General features: G+C 42.3%; 1 protein-coding gene across 1 annotated transcript in view; it reads right to left on the bottom strand.

The window, feature by feature from the left end:
- Window positions 1-23,158, bottom strand: part of GABRA2 (gamma-aminobutyric acid type A receptor subunit alpha2) — a 275,998-nt gene that overhangs the window by 1,283 nt on the left and 251,557 nt on the right. Inside the window, exon 9 of the mRNA XM_082243452.1 lies at window positions 14,132-14,334. Within this exon, the coding sequence (XP_082099578.1) occupies window positions 14,132-14,334 (203 nt within the window). The remainder of the gene's footprint in view (window positions 1-14,131; window positions 14,335-23,158) is intronic.

Raw genomic sequence — 23,158 nt, 5'->3', positions numbered from 1 at the left:
AGCGCTGCAGTTCAGGCAGTAGGAGAAGTTAGCATTTTCATTCTTTTTTTTTTTTTACAAGAAATTGCTTTATTTTAATTTTCAGATTGGGGATTGGGTCATTTTAGGAACAGTGTCATAGTAACTGTACAACCTTAATTATTAACAACTTTAATATAAATTGTATAAAATAAAATTTTCCTTATGAGGTAATTCAGGAGAAACAAGAACAAGCATCTGCTACTGATGTTGTACTTGATTAACTTGTTAAAGGAGTTGTAAATGCAGAGGGTTTTTAACTTAATGCATTCTATCTATTAAGATAAAAAGTCTTCTGTGTGCAGATAGCCCCCCTCAGCCCCCCTAACACTTACCTGAGGTCCCTCTCTGTCCAGGGATGTCCACGAGTGCCTCAGCCATCTGAGATTCTCCCTCCATTGGCTGCCACTTCTGTCAATCAGAGTCAGCTAGCCAATCAGGAGAGAGAGGGGGCAGGGCTGCTTTGGGGCTACATGTCTGAATGGACACAGGGGGCTGTGACTCGGCTCGGGTGCCCCCATAGCAAGCTGCTTGCTGTGGGGGCACCCAACAGGAGGGAGGGGCCAAGATCACAGAAAAGGGACCCGAGAAGAGGAGGATCCAGGCTGCTCTTTGCAAAGCCAACTGCACAGAGCAGGTAAGTATAACATGTTTGTTATTTTTATAGGAAATAAAGGAGACTTTACAATAACTTTAAATAAAAAGGGAATTTTGCCACATTGCAGAGTGGAAGATTAAATATCAATGACCTAACTGTCTCTTCGAGATAAGTGTGATGAAATATGAGCTATAGCATGAATAACAGTTCTTGAGGCTAAATGTGACCGCTCTGCACCACTGACACACTGAGAGATTTTAGCATAATATAGGCTGAAATTCTTACTCTAAATTGATACTGTTTAATAGTTACTGTATGTACCAAGGGAAACAGGGAAATGTATGCATTTTTACATGATAAATAATACTTTAAGAAAACAGAGAACAAGCACACACAGTTTGGAAATACAAACTAAGTGATGACAAAAAGCTGCCTTGTTTTCAGCCTTTTGAGTTTCCTAGCGTTCATTATGTTGCCATGCTTGCTAAGCTTGTCAGTGGTCCCAGCTATTAGTTGGAAGTGTCCAAAAGAACAGTTAATTCACATACAGACTCCCACTCTGCCTGAGAGGGGCATCTTCATTTAAACATTTCTGCATTATACTTGCAGATTTAAACAATTAGGTCTTGTTACTTTTTAGTTATAATCAGATCTTAAAGCATTGGTGCTCAATAGGTGGCCCACAGAGCCCTCTGATTTGGCTCGCTCCTGCTCTGTAATGGTGGGTTGGTAAGCCCAGATTGTGGGTTGCCGACTTGCCATCCCAGAGCATTAGAGTGGATGGAGCTGGCACCGCAGGAAGCAAGTGGCTGCGGAGGGAGCAGGAGCCACATAAGCTGATGCTTCCTCTATAGCACCTGCTCCTGTTTCAGGAAAAATGCATTTGGTATCACTCTGCCTAGGACAGAAACCTTTCTAACAGCCACCAATACCAGCAGAAACTGAAAGATAAAAAGGTCAGTTTATTAACCTTCGTGATTTAGCAATGGGCATACAGCATTATGTAGTAAACATCATAGTTGTGCAACAGGCATATAGAGTGGGGATCAAAAGTTTGGGCACCCCAGGTAAAAAATTGTATTAATGTGCATAAAGAAGCCAAGGAAAGATGGAAAAATCTCCAAAATGCATCAAATTACAGATTAGACATTCTTATAATATGTCAACAAAAGTTAGATTTTATTTCCATCATTTATACTTTGAAAATAACAGAAAACAAAAAAAATGGTGTCTGCAGAAGTTTGGGCACCCTTCAGAGTTAATATCTTGTACTGCCCCCTTTGGCAAGTATCACAGCTTGTAAACGCTTTTTGTAGCCAGCCGAGAGTCTTTCAATTCTTGTTTGAGGTATCTTTGCCCATTCTTCCTTACAAAAGTCTTCCAGTTTTTTGAAATTTCTGGGCTGTCTGTCACGCACTGCTTTTTTAAGGTCTATCCATAGATTTTCAATTATGTTGAGGTCAGGAGATTGTGAAGGCCATGGCAAAACCTTCAGTTTACGCCTCTTGATGTAATCTCCCGTGGATTTCGAGGTGTGTTTAGGATCATTATCCATTTGTAGAAGCCATCCTCTCTTTAACTTCAGCTTTTTCACAGATGGCATCAAGTTACCATCCAAAATTTGCTGAAATTTTATTGAATACATTTTTCCTTCTACTCGTGAGTAGGGATAATCGAACGGTTCGGGTCCACCATCGGTTCGGCCCGAACATTGGGTGTTCGAGGTTCGGCCGAATTTAGAACTTTTTGCCCAAAAAGTTCGGAATTTGGCAACCAGAACCGACCAAAATGCAATGCTTCAGGAAATGGGCTTTAAAAGCCCGTGATTGGACCAGAACCATTAGCAAAAGCCAATTGAGGGGGCAGGAGAATGCTAGGAATGTGACTGGAGTGACTAGGGGGTCCCTAGACCAATCATTAGTGAATACACCCCCCAGTATATAAGATAGCCCCCGCCATATTCCTAGCATTGTTATACTGGACATGGAAGAGAGTGGAAGCAGTTCTGTTAATTTTACTTTAAAAGTGTCATTTAGCATTTATTAGTGTGAGGAAAGGGATATCTAGTGGTTAGAGTGCTCCTTTACACTTAAGTTAGCTTCAAAAATTTAGTTTCTGTAGGGAAAGTGTTAAGTGTAAGGGGACCGTAGTGTAGTGTAGGGTTAACTGACAGTGTCTGCTATGGAAGGGTGACAAAACCCTTCCATAGCAACGTGACCGCTATAGAGAAATGATCATTTCTCTGAGTTGCTTCGGGACAGGAATATGGTTCTCACCAGCAAGCATTTTTTATGCTGCAGTGGTTGCCATTGCCAGTGCTTTTTTGAGGACATGTTTGATGTCAGACATGACATCTGAACATGTGTATAGGGGGTATATATACACATATATGTCTGTATATATACCCCTAGACATATATAGGTGTGATAGTAGCAGAAATATATGCTTGCGCTAATGAAATCATTTACAGTAATATATTTCTGCTATCACACCTATATATGGCTAGGTGTCTATATACATATAATTATGTGTGTATATATACCACTATACACAAGTTCAGATGTTTTGCCTGCCTCAAAAGAACCCAGAAAAATGCCAAAAAAACGCTAGCGTCAAAAAAAAAAGCCCAGGTGTGTTTTTGCTGGCATTTTTTGGGGGGTTTTGGAGGCAGGCAAAACATCTGAACTTGTGTATAGTGGTGTATATACACACATACATATATTTATATACACACCTAGACATATATAGGCGTGATAGTAGCAGAAATATATGCTTGCGCTAATGAAATCATTTACAGTAATATATTTCTGCTACTATCACACCTATATATGGCTAGGTGTCTATATACATATAATTATGTGTGTATATATACCACTATACACAAGTTCAGATGTTTTGCCTGCCTCATAAGAACCCCAAAAAATGCCAAAAAAAACGCTAGCGTCAAAAAAAAAAATGCCCAGGTGTGTTTTTCCTGGCATTTTTTGGGGGTTTTTGGAGGCAGGCAAAACATCTGAACTTGTGCACAGTACCACTATACACAAGTTCAGATGTTTTTCCTGACTGCAAAGAACCCAAAAAAATGCCTGCTATTAAACCGGCAAGGTGTGAAAACCGAGAAGAGAAGCCAACCCCCTGAGCTGAAAGTGTTCTAATACAAACAATCCTTTTTTTTATGGTTCTGGACATGCTACAGAGCTGAAACTTCACAGGTACACCTTTTACCCATTGGGTCCCATTGATTTCATCGGGTCCCATTGATTTCAATGGGGTTCTGAAATCCGGGCCGAACTTTCGGGAAGTTCGGATGTTCTGGCCGAACCGAACTTTTCAAAAGTTCGATCATCCCTACTCGTGAGATGTTCCCTGTGCCACTGGCTGCAATACAACCCCAAAGCATGATTGATCCACCCCCATGCTTAACAGTTGTACAGAGGTTCTCTTCATTAAATTCTGTGCCCCTTCTTCTCCAAACGTACCTTTGCTTCTTCCGGCCAAACAGTTAAATTTTAACCTCATCGGTCCAAAGAACTTGTTTCCAAAATGCATCAGGCTTGTCTATATGTTCATTTGCAAAGTTCAAACGCTGATTTTTGTGGTGAGGACATAGAAGAGGTTTTCTTCTGATGACTCTTCCATGAAGACCATATTTGTACAAGTATCTCTTTATAGTGGAATAGTGTACCACAACTCCAGTGTCTTTCTGGAGGGATCGTAAAGTCAAACTTGGGTTTTGAATTGTTTTTCTCACAATCCTGTGAGCTGTTCTGTCTGATATTTTTCTTGGTCTTCCAGATCTTACTTTAACTTCCACTGTTCCTGATGACTGTCATTTCTTAATTACATTCCAAACAGAGGATATTGACATCTGAAAACGCCTTGCTATCTTCTTATAGCCTTCTCCAGCTTTGTGAGTGTCAACTATTTTCAGTTTCAGTTTTTTTTTTTTAATTATATTTTTATTTGCACAAAAAATAAAGCATGGTACAGAAACATCATAAAACACAAAAAAACAATCAGTACAGGGAGTGGTGCCTCCAAAGAACAAAAGTAGACCAAAAACAAAGTGATAACAAGTCAAGCAATCAAACAGTACATAACGGCAAAGATGAAAAGGAAATCTGCAAAAGCACAGTAGCATACAGACACATACAGTATTCACCTCAGGAAAGGAATAGTGGGATCAGGGGGGGTGTTCAAGGTATAGGAGTCCCAGGCTTCCCAGACAGCATTGAATTTAATCAGCTCATCATGCACCCTCGCCGTCAGGGACTCAATTTCCCGGATGTCTGAAACCAGTTTCAAGAAAAGGGCCCTGTCCGGGGGAGACTGCTGTAGCCAACACAGTGGGATAGCCCTCTTAGCAGCCAAGAGGAGGAAGGATATCAGCTTGGATGCCGGTTTTGAGACCCTAGGGAATGGTAGGCCAAGTAGACAATGCAAGGGGTCCAATGACAATTCTAAACCCACCACAGCTTGGAGCGTGTCCAGAACCATAGACCAAAAAGGACCTACAAGGGGACACGACCAAAAGACATGATAAAGAGAACCTTTATCCTCCCTGCACCGCCAACACAAGGCGGAACAAGAAGGGGTCCTATACCAAAAAAGGAGAATCTTGAGAGCGGTCTCTCTCTGTGCCACGCAACGGGATGATTTAAAAGTGGACGTCCAAATTCTATTCCACATAGGTAATGTGATTGGTCGACCCAGTATCCCAGACCACCTAGGCATGTAAAAGTGGGAATCCTCGGTAAGTGGAACAGCATCATGCAAAATAGTATAAATTGAAGACACCAGATGGCCCTGATGAGGACCCCGGCCACACAACAATTCAAAGGACGCGGGCCTCTCCAGGGCAAGCGACGGCATCAACTTTCTGAAAAAATCACGGATTTGGAGATAGAAATAAAAGGATTGTTTTAGTAAGGGGAATTTTTCTCAAAGCTTCTCAAAGGTGAAGAATGTACGGGATACCGGGTGGACCAAATTGCGCAACTGGAAAAGTGGAGGCTGAGTCCAAGTCCATAATCGTCTCACCCGAAGGCCATTGGGAAGCAATGGGTTAAACAAAACCGTGGTAAGGGGAGGGCATGGCGAAGAGAGAGAGTAGAGACCCAGGCATTTGCGCCAGACTCCCATGGTGACCAGAATTGAATCCAAACACATGCCCCTCAGGACACCATCTGTATGCAAGGTGTGACGAGACCAACCTCGCCACATTGCATTGGAGGAGCCTGGTTGCCCACCTGCTGCCTTTGGACTATGGACCAGGTTTTAAAAGACTTTGGCTCCATGGCGATTAAACTGTATTCGTGGGGTCTGAGTGCCATCACCTAATAATGTGCACTCAGACCTGAGCAATCTGGGGATATGTGACATGTCTATGTTTAATGTATAAAAAGTAACTTTATATATTTTAAAGCATAATACTGTATTTTGGTCCCCATGTGTGTAATGGAGTCTCGCTGTGAAAACTAGCTTTAGCTGCAGAGGGGGGGGGGGTGGTTTCCAGCAGCCCCCTCCTGAGGAATGTCTACTGATTAACTGAGACTATTGATACACATGTTAATGAGCTCACCTGGCTGTCTACTAAGGGAGGAAGCCAGGATGCATTGTGGGGATGTTTTGCTTCTGGGAGTCTGTAATGTGATACATGTCTGTTTGTGTTACAGTCTTCCATTTGGTCCCCTAAGGGAGTGTCCACCAGGTGGGAGACCTGTATAAATACGGGGGCAGGTAGCCCTCAATAAATATACCACTGCTTGACCTTCCACACGGAGCTTTGTCTCGTTCTTGGGGGGATTCACTGTATGCTGTTGGAGACCGATTGCTAGGAATGTAAGCTGATGTATGCTTCTCCTGTTCGTCTGCTAGCAGCTATTCGTGAGGTTCCAGGTTGGAGTGCTATATTGTATCCAGTTCGGGAGTTTGATGTTCTGCAGTAGCTGTGCCTGCTCTCTCAGAAAGGGGCATATCGCCTAAACGGATTTTAACCCCTTGTCTGCTGAAACGGTCCGTTACACAAGGCCGGCGACCAAAGCATCGAGCAGGGATGTACCGGATAAATCGCCCCCCTCTCAATCTCCGACCACCGGTTGGGGGCCAGCCAGGAAGACCAGGACGCCACCAGCCGGAGGTGGGAAGCATAATAGTATTTAACAATATCCGGAGCACCCAATCCCCCCCCCCCCCCGCCTCCGGGGAGCAAACACCACTGAGGAAGCCACCCTGTGTGCCTTATTGTTCAAGATAAACCTTAAAAAGGAACGTTGTAGAAGTTTGAGTTGAGGGATTGGGACCGCAACTGGAAGGGTGTCAAAGAAGTAAAGCAGTTTTCATAAAATAGACATTTTTAAAGCATTAATACGACCCAGCAAGGACAGGGGCAGGGTGGTCCATTGCTGAAGGGACATAGATATCTCACGAATTAGGGGAACATAATTAGCAGTATAGAGCTGTGGGTGGGAAGGGGTCAGATGTACCCCCAAATACTTGAGCGACTGCATGCACCATCTATAAGGATAAGTGTGTTGCAACTGGAACAGAAGATCTGGGGAGAAATGAAGGGGCATGGCCTCTGTTTTAGAAGCATTTACCTTTGTACCCAGAGATAGCACTAAAAGAGTCCAGGAGAACATGCAATGATGGAAAGGAAACTAATGGATTCGTCAAAGTCAACAAAATGTCGTCCTCAAATAAGGAAAGCTTATATTCTCTATGTCGCATAGTGACCCCAGCAATATCAGCGTGTGAGCGTATAGCTTCTACCAACGGCCCCAGACACAATATAAACAGCAAAGGGGAGAGGGGACAGCCTTGCCGAGTGCCATTGGACATGGGGAACACAGGCGACATAAAGGCAGACGACATACGGACCTGAGCCGTGGCAGGGGAATAGAGGGCTTCCAAAGCTCTATAGAAGGGACCCTTTAAACCAAACTTCTGAAGCGTGGAGAAAAGATAGGGTAAGCTCAGCCAATCAAAAGCTTTCTGGGCATCCAAGCTAAGAACAAGAGCTGGGCGAGGGAACCTATTCAATAGGGAGATCAGATCTACAGTTCGTCTGGTATTATCCCCTGCATGTTGAGAAAGGACAAATCCAACCTGATCCCTATCTATCAATTTGGGAAGAAAACCGGCCAGTCTATTGGCCAAAATCTTAGTGAATATTTTGTAATCGGAGTTGAGAAGAGCAATTGGTCTGTAATTATCTGGGAGTGAGTCGTCTTTACCCGGTTTGGGGATAACCAAGATATAAGAAGAAGGAGGTGAGAGTGAGGTGTCCTGCCCTCCAGCAAAGAAGCATAGAGATCCAGGAGATGAGGGGCCAGGGTCAGAAGGAAGGTTTTGTAATAGATATATGGGAGCCTGTCCGGACCCGGGGCCTTTCGAGAGGGTAGATCCTTGATCGTGGCAGCCAACTCATCCATGGAGATATCAGCGTTTAGTTTGTCGAGATCGGCTTTAGAGAGACTGGGGATGTCTAAGTCCTGAAAGAAACTCTCAAACTTGTCAGCAGAAAATGAAAGCGATTCTCAGGAGTCAGACAATTATACAGGTTGCCATAAAATTTGCCAAACATTTCGGCCATGGTATAAGGGCAGTGGGTGGGGCTTCCGTCAGGCTGCATCACGAGATCCAGAACAGATTTGAATGGTTTAGGTTTAAGCCTATTTACTAACATTCTGTGAGGTTTATTAGAGTACTCATAAAATCTTTGCCGAGCCCACATCAATGATTTAACCATCTTGGACATGTCCAGGGCCTTGATGCGATCTCGAAGATTGACCACCTGCCGAAGACTGGCTTCTGACAGGGAAACTTGCAGACGCCCCTCAGCCACCCGAAGGTCGGCCAGGAGCGAGCTGCGCGTACTCTCAGCATCTTTCTTCAAACGAGAGCCCTCTGCGATACAGATGCCCCTGAAGAAAGCTTTATGGGCTTCCCACATTGTAGAAACCTCAGACACAGAACCCTCATTAAGTGCAAAAAATTCCTGCAGGCCCTCTTCTAACCGATTCCGAACTGTCGGAATCTGAAGGAGTCTATCATTCAGGCTCCAATGGCAGGCCTTAGGAGGGGCCCCCGCCATGGAGACATCAAAAACAATGGGAGCATGATCAGATCAGGAGATGGGGAGGATCTCCGACTGAACCATACATGAAATGAGCGGAGCCGAGATGAAAAAGTGATCTAATCTCAAATGCATCTTGTGGGCAGCTGAATAAATGGAAAATTGGCTATGTGTAGGGTGTTTAATACGCCAGGAGTCAAAAAGCCTAAATGAGCGAATACACCTGCGAAAAGATTTAGCCTGACTCAGCTGCCTACGGGAAGGGGTGTCCCGACTCACGCACTGTCTATCCCTATAAGGTGACATAATAAGACTGAAATCAACCCCTACCACCATAAAGGGCTGGGAAAAATGGGAAGTGGCCGAAAGGGTCTTGTCCAAAAAAGCCAATTGACCGTCATTGGGAGCATATACAGTGGGTACGGAAAGTATTCAGACCCCCTTACATTTTTCACTCTTTGTTATATTGCAGCCATTTGCTAAAATCATTTAAGTTCATTCTTCTTCCTCATGAATGTACACATAGCACCCCATACTGACAGAAAAACACAGAATTGTTGACATTGTTGCAGATTTATTAAAAAAGAAAAACGGAAATATCACATGGTCCTAAGTATTCAGACCCTTTGCTGTGACACTCATATATTTAACTCAGGTGCTTTCCATTTCTTCTGATCATCCTTGAGATGGTTCTACACCTTCATTTGAGTCCAGCTGTGTTTGATTATACTGATTGGATTTGATTAGGAAAGCCACACACCTGTCTATATAAGACCTTCCAGATCACAATGCATGTCAGAGCAAATGAGAATCATGAGGTCAAAGGAACTGCCTGAAGAGCTCAGAGACAGAATTGTGGCAAAGGAACAGATCTGGCCAAGGTTACAAGAAGATTACTGCTGCACTTAAGGTTCCTAAGAGCACAGTGGCCTCCATAATCCTCAAATGGAAGACGTTTGGGACGACCAGAACCCTTCCTAGAGCTGGCCGTCCGGCCAAACTGAGCTATCGGGGGAGAAGAGCCTTGGTGAGAGAGGTAAAGAAGAACCCAAAGATCACTGTGGCTGAGCTCCAGAGATGCAGTCAGGAGATGGGAGAAAGTTGTAGAAAGTCAACCATCACTGCAGCCCTCCACCAGTCGGGGCTTTATGGCAGAGTGGCCCGACGGAAGCCTCTCCTCAGTGTAAGACACATGAAAGCCCGCATGGAGTTTGCTAAAAAACACCTGAAGGACTCCAAGATGGTGAGAAATAAGATTCTCTGGTCTGATGAGACCAAAATAGAACTTTTTGGCCTTAATTCTAAGCGGTATGTGTGGAGAAAACCAGGCACTGCTCATCACCTGTCCAATACAGTCCCAACAGTGAAGCATGGTGGTGGCAGCATCATGCTGTGGGGGTGTTTTTCAGCTGCAGGGACAGGACGACTGGTTGCAATCGAGGGAAAGATGAATGCGGCCAAGTACAGGGATATCCTGGACAAAAACCTTCTCCAGAGTGCTCTGGACCTCAGACTGGGCCGAAGGTTTACCTTCCAACAAGACAATGACCCTAAGCACACAGCTAAAATAACGAAGGAGTGGCTTCACAACAACTCCGTGACTGTTCTTGAATGGCCCAGCCAGAGCCCTGACTTAAACCCAATTGAGCATCTCTGGAGAGACCTAAAAATGGCTGTCCACCAACGTTTACCATCCAACCTGACAGAACTGGAGAGGATCTGCAAAGAGGAATGGCAGAGGATCCCCAAATCCAAGTGTGAAAGACTTGTTGCATCTTTCCCAAAAAGACTCCTGGCTGTATTAGATCAAAAGGGGGCTTCTACTAAATACTGAGCAAAGGGTCTGAATACTTAGGACCATGTGATATTTCAGTTTTTCTTTTTTAATAAATCTGCAACAATGTCAACAATTCTGTGTTTTTCTGTCAGTATGGGGTGCTATGTGTACATTCATGAGGAAGAAGAATGAACTTAAATGATTTTAGCAAATGGCTGCAATTTAACAAAGAGGGAAAAATTTAAGGGGGTCTGAATACTTTCCGTACCCACTGTAGGTTAATCAGAGTAAAGGATGTAGACAGATAGTCACAGACCAAGGCTATGTATCTCCCATGAGGATCCAGGAAGGAGTCACGGACCCTAATGGGAAAAGACTTCCGAATCAAAATGGCAACCCCCGCTTTACCTGTCTTCTCAGAAGCAACGTATGCCGTGGGGAAATAGCGTGCTGCAAACGTAAACGATCCGCCAGGGAGGAAGTGCGTCTCCTGCACCAAAATCACGTCCGACCGAAAAGCCTTGAGCACCAACCAGCGCTTCTGTACCGAATTCAAACCTTTAACATTGTAGGACATAAACCTTAAAGCCATTGTATTGCAGATCTCAGACATAAATCGTATGCATGTATTTGTATGCATGTATAAAACTACCTCTAACTGTGTCATAATCCTCAGTAGCTATATTAAAGAAAAACCTCAATGCAGTCTGCACTCTATCTAGGGACAGAACACAGAGGCACCAATCCATTTGTGCGACACAAAATTGTCGGACCCAAGACAAAAAAGATCCAACACAGCGGAGAAAAAAGAGAGAAAAAAAGAAAAGAAAGAAAAAGAACAATCGAATAGAACATCAGTGTCCATTCAGAATCCTCAGAAGAAACCTTGTAGGAATGTAGAACCCCAGGGAGCCCAGGGCAAAGCTCACGGGTAATACGGGCGACACAGGAGCCTCCAGGATACAGTACTCCAATGGGGGTGGGCAACCCGTCAACTCTCCAGCAGAAGTAAAAATAAAAACCAACTAGGATTCAAAAACTGGAAAAACAAATGCCCCATGGGGGGGAAAAACTGAACCAGTCCAGCCGGGCCGGTCAAAGGAAATCGCCTGCAAGGCAGCCTATACCGATCAGTCCATCCACAAGAGAACAGAGAGGGCCAAAAGAAACAAAACGCCATGTAGAACCTTCAGAGACATCAGGGCGGGAATCTGGGGGGCCTCTGGTGCTGAGGAGTAGCGTGGGGTCTGCGTTGCGGGGACTTGGCAGGGGTCCAAATACGACCTGGAGTTGCTGGAAGCGGACGACTGGAAGGCTGCTGTTGAGCGAGCACATCCTACTCTGGAAGTGGTGGGAGCCCCAGGCCTCTAATAAAGGATTCCGCTTCATGCATTTCCCACATGGCATGCTGAGCGCCATCTTTGGTGACCACCAGGCGAAACGGGAAACCCCAGTAATAAGGGACCCTATGTTTCTGCAAATGCAATGTCACCACGCGGAGGGCCCTCCGCTTATTCAAAGTGATGGGGGAGAGATCATTAAAGATTTGTATTTTTGCTCCCTTATACTCCACTTGAGACTTGTTACGGGTTGCCAGATTGAGGGCCTCCTTACTATCGTAATATCGTAATAGTGGAATCGGACAATCACATCATGGGGTCTTCCTCCAGAGGGCGGTTTAGGGCCCAGAGACCTATGTGCCCTATCCTGTCTCCAGTCGATGTCCACAATGTTAGGAGCCAAATGATTAAAGAGGCCCAACAAAAAAGATCGCCCCTGAAGCGCAGATTCTGGCGCCTTTCCCGGTTCTCAAGATCCTTTTGCTGCAGCTGAAGTTGGGAGACCGAGTGTTTCAAATAGGAATGTTCCTCCTCCAAAACGTGCACGTAATCCACCAATTCATCAAATTTAGTCTCCAAGGTGTCTGTACGTTCCCCTATATGTGCAATCTCCCCCCTTAACTCCACCGACAGTTTGCCCACCTCAGCAGCTATGTTGCAGGTAATCTGTACCAAAAGGACTTGAAGTTTAGCATCCAGTATATCAGGGGTTAAGATCTGTGAGGCAGGGGTGATCGGAGCTGAACAATCCGGTACCTGTGTCGGCGGGGGGTCCGCATAATTTTCTGCTTCCAATAGGGGATCCATCGCGGCGAACGGGTCCGCCTGTGAAATTGCGGCCTAGGAAGGAAGCGGTCCATGGCTGCCTGGGTCCGGGACTCCTTTGGAGCGGAATATCCCTGCTTTTGCTGCCCAATCTTGCCCATGGGGACGCCAGATGTATCGGGAACACTTGCAGCCTGCTCCCTGCTCAAAGTGTGCGGAAAGAAGCTCGTACGGAGTGGTGGAGAGTCAGCGGTGCCCGGAGCTCACTTAGGATGTGTCCTCCATGTCCGGAAGCCGCGCATGCGCCCCTTCAGTTTCAGTTTTCTAGACAACTGCTTAGAAGATCCCATGGTGCTGATTGTTGGGGCAAGGTCAGATGAGTCTGGGCAACCTTTGAGATTGACATCACCTGGTCTTCCCAGACAATGATTCCGAACAATCCATGACACTGGCAGGTCTCATCCTTGCAAAGGGGGCAGTGCATGCAATAAATTCTGCAGGGTGCCCAAACTTTTTTTGTTTTCTGTAATTTTGAAAGTGTCAATAATGGAAATAAAATTTAACTTCTGTTGACATATTATAAGAATGTCTAATCTGTAATTTGATGCCTTTGGGAGATTTTTCCATCTTTCTTTGGCTTCTTTATGCACATTAATACAAATTTTTACCTGGGGTGCCCAAACTGTTGATCCCCACTGTATGACCACTTTAAAAAAAAAGGGTTATTAGGCTGCTTTCACACCGATCCACAATCAAAGTGCAGCGCACCTGTGACTTTCCAGTGGGTTAGCTGCACTGAGCCATAGGCTTCTATCCTATCCTGCAGGTTTGGTGCACTTTCAGAAGGGGCAATACACCTGTAAGATACAATAGAAGTCTATGGCTCAGTGCAGCTAACCCGCAAGAAAGCCACAGGCGCACTGTGCTGCACCCACAGTGCATGTAATCCCCAGTGCATCAGTGTGAAATCAGCCTAGGGCTCCTTTCACACCATCAGTCTGATGCAGTCCACCTGTTCATTCTCTTTGTGACTGTGGTTAAAAAGTGATTAAACATCCAAGGGGGATTGGTCCCATGGAAAATTATTATACTGATTGATGTTTAAAATCTTCATTATGCTGTTCAAAATGAAATAAACTGAAATTCTGAACCATTTCATTTCACTGTGGCCCACGGCTGGGTACCAAAGTAAGTGGCCCTCAATCTTCAAAAAGTTGAACATCCTTGTCTTAAAGTGTATCTACAGCGAAAACTTTTATTTTTTTTGCGGTTTTGGAAATATTTCCTTTTATTTCCAGTCCTAAGGAAAAAACAGCAAGGAGTGAGTGGGAATATTTCCAAAGTGAAGGGAAATCCACTCTTACACAGTTGTCAACCTAATAAGTATCCCCATTAGGACATATGTAAAACAATCTAGAAGGGCGGTCTGCTTCATGAGCAACATAATACTTTACATTCACATTTAAGCAGGATGATCTGCCATTTTATATATTACCAATGATAGGTATTTACATTTTAAAAAATTCTGTACTAGAAATATAAGCTACAGTTCTTACCTTGTCATTGACCACACTTTTTCCATCCCACGCCCATCCTCTTTTAGTAAAATAGTTAACAGTAGCAAACTCTATCAAAGCGGAAAAGACAAATGCATAACAAACAGCAATGAACCAATCCATAGCTGTAGCATAAGCAACTTTTGGCAGGGAGTTTCTTGCACTGATGCTAAGAGTTGTCATAGTAAGTACAGTGGTAACACCTAAGTAAAAAAAAAAAAAATTATATTAATAATGAATACAATGTTAGGGTTGTAATTTAGGATTTTTAAATTGTATAACATCAAAATACAATAGTTATCCATAACAGGAAAAATGATATTAAGAACACCTTCAAAAACCAAAAGGGAGGCAACTATTTGTATTGGTCCTTATTAGAGTTGAGCGGACACCTGGATGTCCGTGTTCGGCGGGTTCGGCCGAACTTGAAAAAAAAGTCCGAGTCCGTGTCCCGGACTTTTTCCGAACTTTACCCGGACACCGAACCCCATTGAAGTCAACGGGGACCCGAACTTTCAGGCACTAAAATGGCTCTAAAACACCAATGGAAAGGGCTAGAGAACTGCAAATGGCAGCAAAATGTAGTTAAGAGCATGGCAAGTGCTCTTAAAAAAAAAAAAAATTCCCCTTTAAATTAATTTTTTAATAGCAGATTAGAACAGCAATCTGTAGTGAAATATAACTGAACGCTGCACACAACAGACTGATAAAAATAGATTTTTTTCTCCCTCCTCCTCAGTGGGCTCAAGTGAGGGCAAAAAGATTGTTCACTGCACCACCCCCCACACAGCAAAATCGATGTAGACTGTCCCTGCCTAATCTCCAGCCTGGCCCTAATATGCTCAATAAGATCGTTCACTGCACCACCCCCCACACAGCAAAATCGATGTAGAAGACTGACCCTGCCTAATCTCTAGCCTCGCCCTAAAATGCTCTAATAACTTTCCCTGCCTGCACTCCGACCTGTCCCTGCATTCTTTTCGGACACAATTTTTCACAGAATCACTGTCTTTCCCTAATCAGCAGCCAGCACGTATGATGTGTGCTCTGTCCCTAAACTACAGCAGAATGACGCGGTGCGCTGGGGCTCTCGAACTTATAAAGACATGGTCACATGCTTCAGATGGCCAATCACAGCTACTAATACATTAGTAGGCATGGCTCACCAGTTAAACGCTTGTTGATTGGCTGTTGAAAGGCCGCCATTAAAAGTGCGCCATTACATACAAAACAGGAAATAAAATGACCGAACACGGATTTTAAACCTGAACATACAGTAAAGTTTTCGGGTCCGTGTAACAAAAATCCAATTATTCGGTACGAACAAGAATAATACAGTCCGTGTTCGCTCAACACTAGTCCTTATATCTTGAGAGATAAAGTGAAACTTCACTGTCCTAAAACTAGCATGTGTTTTATATTAATATGTGAATCAATCACAAAGGAAGACTGCTACAAAAGGAGGCCTCCCAATCAGCCAGGTATCATAAATGAGGATGCTCATAAAACAAAATCATATACATGTTTTTCTTCCATACAGTAACATGAACTTTCTTGCTCAACAAATGCTCTAGAAACACTAACATTTTAAAATGTAAAAAGCAAACATTACCATACTAGGTAACAAATCAATACATGATAATAATGGCTAATTCCTCCAAAGTATATCAAACTTTTCCCTTTGGCTAAAAGGCTGGTTCCAGTGAAACTGGGATCCATCTCTGGCCATGCCTGCACAATGCTCACATTGGCTTTGATTTATTCATACAACTACTACTATAGAAAAACAGAAAGGGTGACAGTGTAGTTCCCCCTACAGTCAGGCTGTAACTTCTGTAGGTGGCTTGTTGGGGACATTGTTTCCTTACTGAGATAAAAGAATGCACATAATGCAGAACAGGCTAATGATTCTCTGTGAAATGTGGAGAAGGTCATAATGGAGATTTACCTTCCATTATTTTCTAAAAAAAAAAAAAAAAAACGGAAATAAGAATGTGAAGTCTCCTCATTGAGCTGATTATCCCTGAATGATCTCAGCATCAAAGTTAAAGAGATGGGTAATGCAGCATTTCTGTAAGATCTTTCTGTCTGTCAATATTGTAGGCTCTTCTGTGACCCTTCACAAAGGGAGCAGCAAATGGAAGGGTTTGATAAATACCTGTTTCAAACACTGAACTATGTATGCAGCTAAAGACGGCAGATTCAAAAAACGAGTGTATTAAAAAATGCAGTTTTTGGTGTTTTGAATACATGGAAGTGTAGTGAAGGGGTCTAGGGTCTAGGGTCTTTTAGACCCTCGATCCCTTCATAAAGAGAACCTGTCACTGCATATTGCTGTCACAAGGGATGTTTCCATTGCTTGTGACAGCAATAAAAGTGATCAGATTTTTTTTTTAAAAAAAAACCTGTGATAAAGTTTAAAAAAATAAAAATAAATAGGAAAAAATAAAATTTTAGCCGCCCCCGTCGCCTATAGCTCGTGCACGAAAGAAAACGTATATGGAAGTCGACCGCGAAGTCGAATCGCTGTTCAAACCACACATGTGAGGTATCGCTGTGATTGCCAGAGCGTGAGCAATAATTAAAAAAAAAAAGAGTTACACTTTAGCTCTAAACTGGTAACCGTTAAAAATTTTTAAAGCGTCGCCTATTGAGATTTCTATTGACAGTAGTTTGTCGCAATTCCACAGGTGTGCGCAATTTTAAACCATAACATGTTGGGTATATATTTACTTGGCGTGACATCATCTTTCACAATATACAAAAAAAATGGGCTAACTTTACTGTTTCGTTTTTTTAAATGCAGTGAAATGTGATTTTTTGTAATTTTTCAAAAAAAAATGGCGTTTTAAAGACCATTGCGCAAATACCGCGTGACAAAAAATATTGCAATGACCGCCATTTTATTCTCCAGAGTCTTTTCTAAAAAAAAAAAAAATATATATATATATATATATATATATATATATATATATATAATGTTTGGGGGTTCTAAGTAGTTTTCTAGGAAAAAATACTGATTTTAACTTGTAAACAAAAAGTGTCAGAAATAGGCCTGGGGCTTAAGTGGTTAAGGCTTACCTATAGGTGCTATAAATATCTCCTAAACATGCACCGTTTAGGAGATATTTACAGTGCATGCAGTTGATGACATCATCGGCGTATGCGCTCTAAAGGATCGGCCACCGGTGCCGTTCCTTCAGAGCCCTGTGAGGTGAACGGCGCCTCCTGCGCGCATGCGTGGGAGTGATGTAATTGCTCCTTCGTCCAATCAGATGGCCGGAGGACGCAAACCAGAAAGCAGGATGGCCGAACATGTCGGCTGTCCTGTCGCTGAGTGGGCGGCACTGCGGGGGCTTTGTTCAAGGTAAGTATTTCATAATGAGCTAGTATGCGATGCATACTAGCTCATTGTGAATTTGTCTTTACAGGTTTTTTTTTTTCAAATTTTTTTTAGAATTTTTTAAAAAAAAAGGTTTTAAGAATAAATCATAACCACAAACCATCTATGCCAATCGGTGCTTATTGAACTTGCAAACTATGTGTCCAGATTTATTTACTAGACACACATTAAAAAAGGAACATTGCAATTTCAGTATTATGATTTTCAACATCACATTCAAGTAAAATGGTCTGCACTTTTGTGCACATTGAAAAAAAAAAAAAACAGCAGCACCTAAAACATATTGGTACGTTATGGTAAAATTATTTGTTTAAAAAAAAAAAAAAAAAAAAAAGGAAAGCAATACGAAAGAAAAGAAAGATAAATGGTAAATAAATAGAATTTCACATATTATACTTCTTTTTATTCTGACAAGCAACTGTCAAAACAAACTCCCTTTGCAGCAGAACCAAACATGACCCAAAGGTTAATCGTAACTTAATAAGAGTCTCTGCACTCAAATGATAACTCTTCAAACATACCAACAGATCTGCTGTAAAGAGTTCTCCCATCTTGCAGTGCTAGCAAGTTTTTTTCCTCTTTCACAATTTAGGATTTGTATTTTCCAATGTGGCAGGGCCTAGTAAATGTTGTAATGTACATTGTTTCATTATAAAAACCTTCAAGAAACTATATTTTTAAAACTGAGATTTAGAAGATATACATCTTCTTAGTGATCTTCATAAGTTACAAATTACTGCATTTCTGTTTTTTTTTTTAGACCTTACAGAGTTCATTTAATAAAACAGTAAAAACATTTTGTAAAATTAATTTTTAAATACCAACCAGGTTTATACTTCCCTCCTATGTGGGATTGCACAGAGCAGCCCCAAACCTCCTCATCTCAGGTACCCAGAGGGCACTCCTGGCTCCTCCACTACTCAATGGGCCATCACAGGAAGCCATTTCCTATAGGCACACCTGCAGGCTTGAACCCAAGCCTTCTTGCCTGGGAGGAGCTAGGGGGCGAGAGCACGCCACCGGCGGCACGCTCCCACCCCCGATCTTCAGCGGGGAAGCAGGCGCGTGTGTCAGGCGGCTCCGATTGCCGCCTGACACTCTCGATCTTTCCCTGCTGACAGAGAAGGATGGTCGGCTGATGTAAACACAGCCGTCCGTCCTTCTCCCTTGGATGATCACAGAGCCCACTATGCTATGTAGGATCGCATGTCTCTGTGTTCATCTCACAAGCCCAACCCCCCCACAGTTAGAATCACTCCCCTAGGCTTACATTTAACCCCTTGATCACCAACAATGTTAATCCCTTCCCTGCCAGTGTCATTATCACAGTAACAGTGCATATTTTTAGCACTGATTACTGTAGTAATGTCACTGGTACCCCCAAAAGTGTCAAAAAATGTCAGTTAGGAGTCCGATCTGTCCGCCGCAATGTCGCAGTCCCACAAAAAATCGCAGATCGCCGCCATTACTTCTAAAAAAAAAACAACAATAAAATGACATAAATCTTTCCCGTAGTTAGTAGACAAGATAACTTTTGCACAAACCTTATTGCGATTTTTTTACCAACAATATGTAGCAGAAAACAAACTGGCCTAACATGTTAAAATATTTAGATTTTTAATTTTTTTTCTGGGAATGTTATATAGGAGAATGTGAAAAATATTGTTTTTTTTTTTTGCAAAATTGTCGCTTTTTTTTTGTTTATAGCGCAAAAAATAAAAATCGCACAGGTGATCAAATACCGCCAAAAGAAAGCTCTATTTGTGGGAAAAAAAGGACGTCAATCTTATTTGGGTACAGCGTCGCACGACTGCTCAATTATCCGTTAAAGTAACACAGTGCGGAATCGCAAAATAGGGCCTGGTCATTAAGGGGGAAAATCCTCCGGTCTGAAAGTGGTTAAAAAGCTAAGTGAACAGCCTCTATTCCTTAAGTAAATCAGCCTCAATGTAGCACCCTACAACCACCACACAGAATGAACAAAACATCACTATACAAACAAGCCACATGAAAGCTATGCAACAAGGCTACGTTGTGACATAGGAGCACTGCTGTGAGGAAGAGTAACATTGCTTTTATAACAGTTTATATGTTTAATTTTAAAAAATAAAGGTGAAATAACCACTACAACAAATATGAAGTTCCTATGCTTTCACCACTTTATTATAACTGTCAAAAAGAATCAAACTCTTCACAATACTTTTTCGTATTAAAAGTGTGTGAAATTATTTTTCATGATCAAGTGAATCTGAAAATAGTACAGGGGAGTGGGAGGACAGCAAGCTGCAGGCTTATTATTCTCTACTGAGACTTCACATTGACAAATCTAGGGATACAAAGCAATAAAACCCAGTTTTTACTGACTCAATTGTTATAAACAACATAAAAATAAAAGATGAGGGTATATGGTAATAGCAATAACCGTTATCAAAGCCCGTTGGTGGAGTTTTTCAGTTTCTCTGCAACAACTTTCTTGTATTTGGCAATTATGTTAATATTCCTATTATTTCTTGTCTAGGGAAAGTATAAAAGATTCTTCACAACTGTAAAAAGATGCTGATTTTTAGCTGGAAGCACACAAAAAAGCAATAAAAGTAACTTAAAGTTTGTTTTTAGACCTCTTCCTAACTTCATCAAGAAAAAGCTTACTTTGACAGCTCATTTCATTTCAATAAAATGTTATTTGAGTGCGTACTTTTATATATTATTGGAATCTGGGTGATCTCCACTGCCTGCTCTGCACCTGAAGAATCAAGCTACATTCTGCTGGGTGTGTGCAGTCCCGACCTGTTTGTGCATATATATATATATATATATATATATATATATATATATATATATATATGTATATATATAAATATATATATATATATATATATATCTCTACATACACACTCACCGCCCACTTTATTAGGTACACCTGTCCAATTAACCAGAAAAGGTGTCAATCTCTAGGTTTAAAATAGTTAAGGACGACTTGGGGAAAACTAGGATTCCAGCTACTTTGGATATAACCTGGAAAATTTTCCACACCAGGAACTTGTCAGATTTTTTGCAAGACCACAGAATATGCATTCGATTTCCAGTCTGGTTAAGACAGCTCATTGCATATCAGATTAGGTATCTAGTTAAGCTAGTTTCTATGAGCCACCTGCAAACACTGGAATCAACAGATCATCTATCTCAATCCATCAGAATCGGACAAAATATCCTTCGCTTTTTCTCTCTCATGCTCAGCGGTCATAACTGTTTTTAGTTGACTTATCCGATTTTTTTTTTTTTTTTTGGGACGTTTGTCCTAGACTTCCGGGTCGTCAGCAAATTCAGATCATGTAAGGTCTTTTATATCCGATTTTTCGCGGACATACTGCATACACATTAGACGAAAATTGGTCGTGCTGGGGACGGACAATAAAAATTTTGGTGTTTGTCCCGCTGTTTTTTTTCATTGAAAATGTTGGTGTCGGCTGCTGAAGTTGTGTACACACTACCCGAAAAATCGTACAATTTTACCTCGGACAGGAATTTTGGGCAGATTTTCTACTAGTGTGTACCCAACTTAAGGCAGTGCTCCCCAAAATCTTGTGATTTCACACCCAAGGCCCCATAGATAAAAAAAAAAATCAACTTAATAAACTTTTCTCTACCTCGGTTCTGATGCTCCTAATGCTCTATTCCTTTGGTAAATCAACCTCAATGTAGCTTCCTACAACCATCACACATCACTGTTCTCTCCCACTCCTGAATGTTTCCACCAGTCTCGGTGGGCAATACAACCTACTTTGGGAACCACTGTTGTAGGGGTTTAACAAATGAACAGACTAGAAAACAGACTAGAAAACCATTGCTCATAAGCTGACCATGCACCATAGGCCTGAAAGAATCGGTCACCCAAAACAGGCACTGGCTGGAAAAAGATGCTCAAGGTTGGTCAAATAAAGACTGATTGTCCCACCACCTTCTATTGTTTAAGGCTAGTTTTACACGTAGGTGTGTTTAGAGCTTTAACATGAAGGTACTTGTTAACCAGAATGCAAATTGTATCCCATAAATAACTAGTGAAATAGGGTTTTTCATCTTACATCCACTAGGTAGAAAATTCCTTCACTGTTGTTGCGATTCTGACCAGCAGGGGTAGTGCTGCGATCAGCTGCTTAAAGCAAGCTATTCAGCAGTTCCTAGGCCATCATTACACTGATTCACTCAGCCCTTATTTTCATCACATCCTAGTCTTGGAAGCTTACTGAGTCCTGATTCACACTGATGAGGTGCAGGATTTGCAGTAATTCCTCTGTGTTTTACACATTGCATCAATCGCTCTTGAAGCAATGTGAGCCATGTCCATGTGAACCATTGTGGATGTCAATATTAATATTATTAAGTTAATGACACCCCAAAAATGGGTCACAAAATGCAGTGTGATTGGCTGAATCAGATTGCACGGGTGTGAACACCCATGCGATCTGTTTCAGTGCTGCAAAAAAAAAAAAAAGTGTTTGCAACTTTTTTGTACAGGTACAGTGAGATTTGAGTCATACAAAATGAATGGGCTCAAATTACAGAGCAAATAATCCCATGTGATTTGAATGGAAATGTGGTGCGATTCCTGTCCGAAACACATGTGGTTTTCCTCACCGCATCAGTGTAAACCAGCACTGAAAGTTTTCTAAGACCAATCTGTACTAACCAGACAAATCCTGTGGTCTTGAATGTGTTTGTTGGCAATTAACCAGCTGATTGGTGGGAGATGGTCGGGGCTAGTAAAGATGCTAAGAAGAGTAAATTATCTATATAATAAATAATCTATCAAACAGTCTTTCCTTTTTAAAATGGGAGCGTCCCTCAATTTCACAATATGCAGACTGAAGGAGGATGACATGATTGCAGAATCTGTACTATATAAATTATATGGATTCCTCTGCAACCAGATCTAAATTCATTTGCTGCTCCATCTTATGCTCAAGTTTAAGAGAAGTTTTAATATAAGGATACTTACCTGCCTAGGGATCCTGTGATGTCGGCACCCCAAGAAGATCCGTCCATCGGCTCCGGGTGCATGTGCGGGCATCTTCACTAAAGGAAACAGGAAGCAAAGCTGTGTCGCTTCACATTCTGTTTCCTACCGCGCATGCGCAAGTCGTGCTGTGCTTTCTGGATGGTCTTGCTGTCTTCTGGGAACTGTGTGTCTCCCAGAAGGCAGTGGGGGGAAGGAGGAGCGGCCGGGAATTTTGTAGATCGCTGCACAACAATTGCGCCGATCTTACCCGGAAGTGGGAGCGGGTACCTGGTTTTGACAGGTATCCGCTCCTACCTCAAGTGGAGCTTCCCCTTTTTGGTGGAGCATTGCTCTAATGTGAACACAACCAGTTGCAAGCAGAACTCTAAAGAATGTCTAACCTAATGCCTTGTGTATTCTTTTCCTATTGAAATCACATTACATTCATTCATATATCAATCTAAACATTAAGAAATGAAAAGTGTTTGCGCTTACTAAAGAGTAATTTAAATGCACGACCTTGCACTTTTGATACACTGCTCATCAAAGTATATTAATGACCTAATAATATTTGTTTTGTCAGGATTTTAGACAGAATACATGTTTTGTACTGATTGCAATCAGCCGA

Source organism: Pelophylax lessonae (assembly GCF_965119305.1).
Source record: "Pelophylax lessonae genome assembly, chromosome: 1".
NCBI classification, from domain to species: domain Eukaryota; kingdom Metazoa; phylum Chordata; class Amphibia; order Anura; family Ranidae; genus Pelophylax; species Pelophylax lessonae.
The sequence above is the reverse complement of the archived record's forward strand: the minus strand, read 5'-3'. Positions and strand labels throughout refer to the sequence as shown.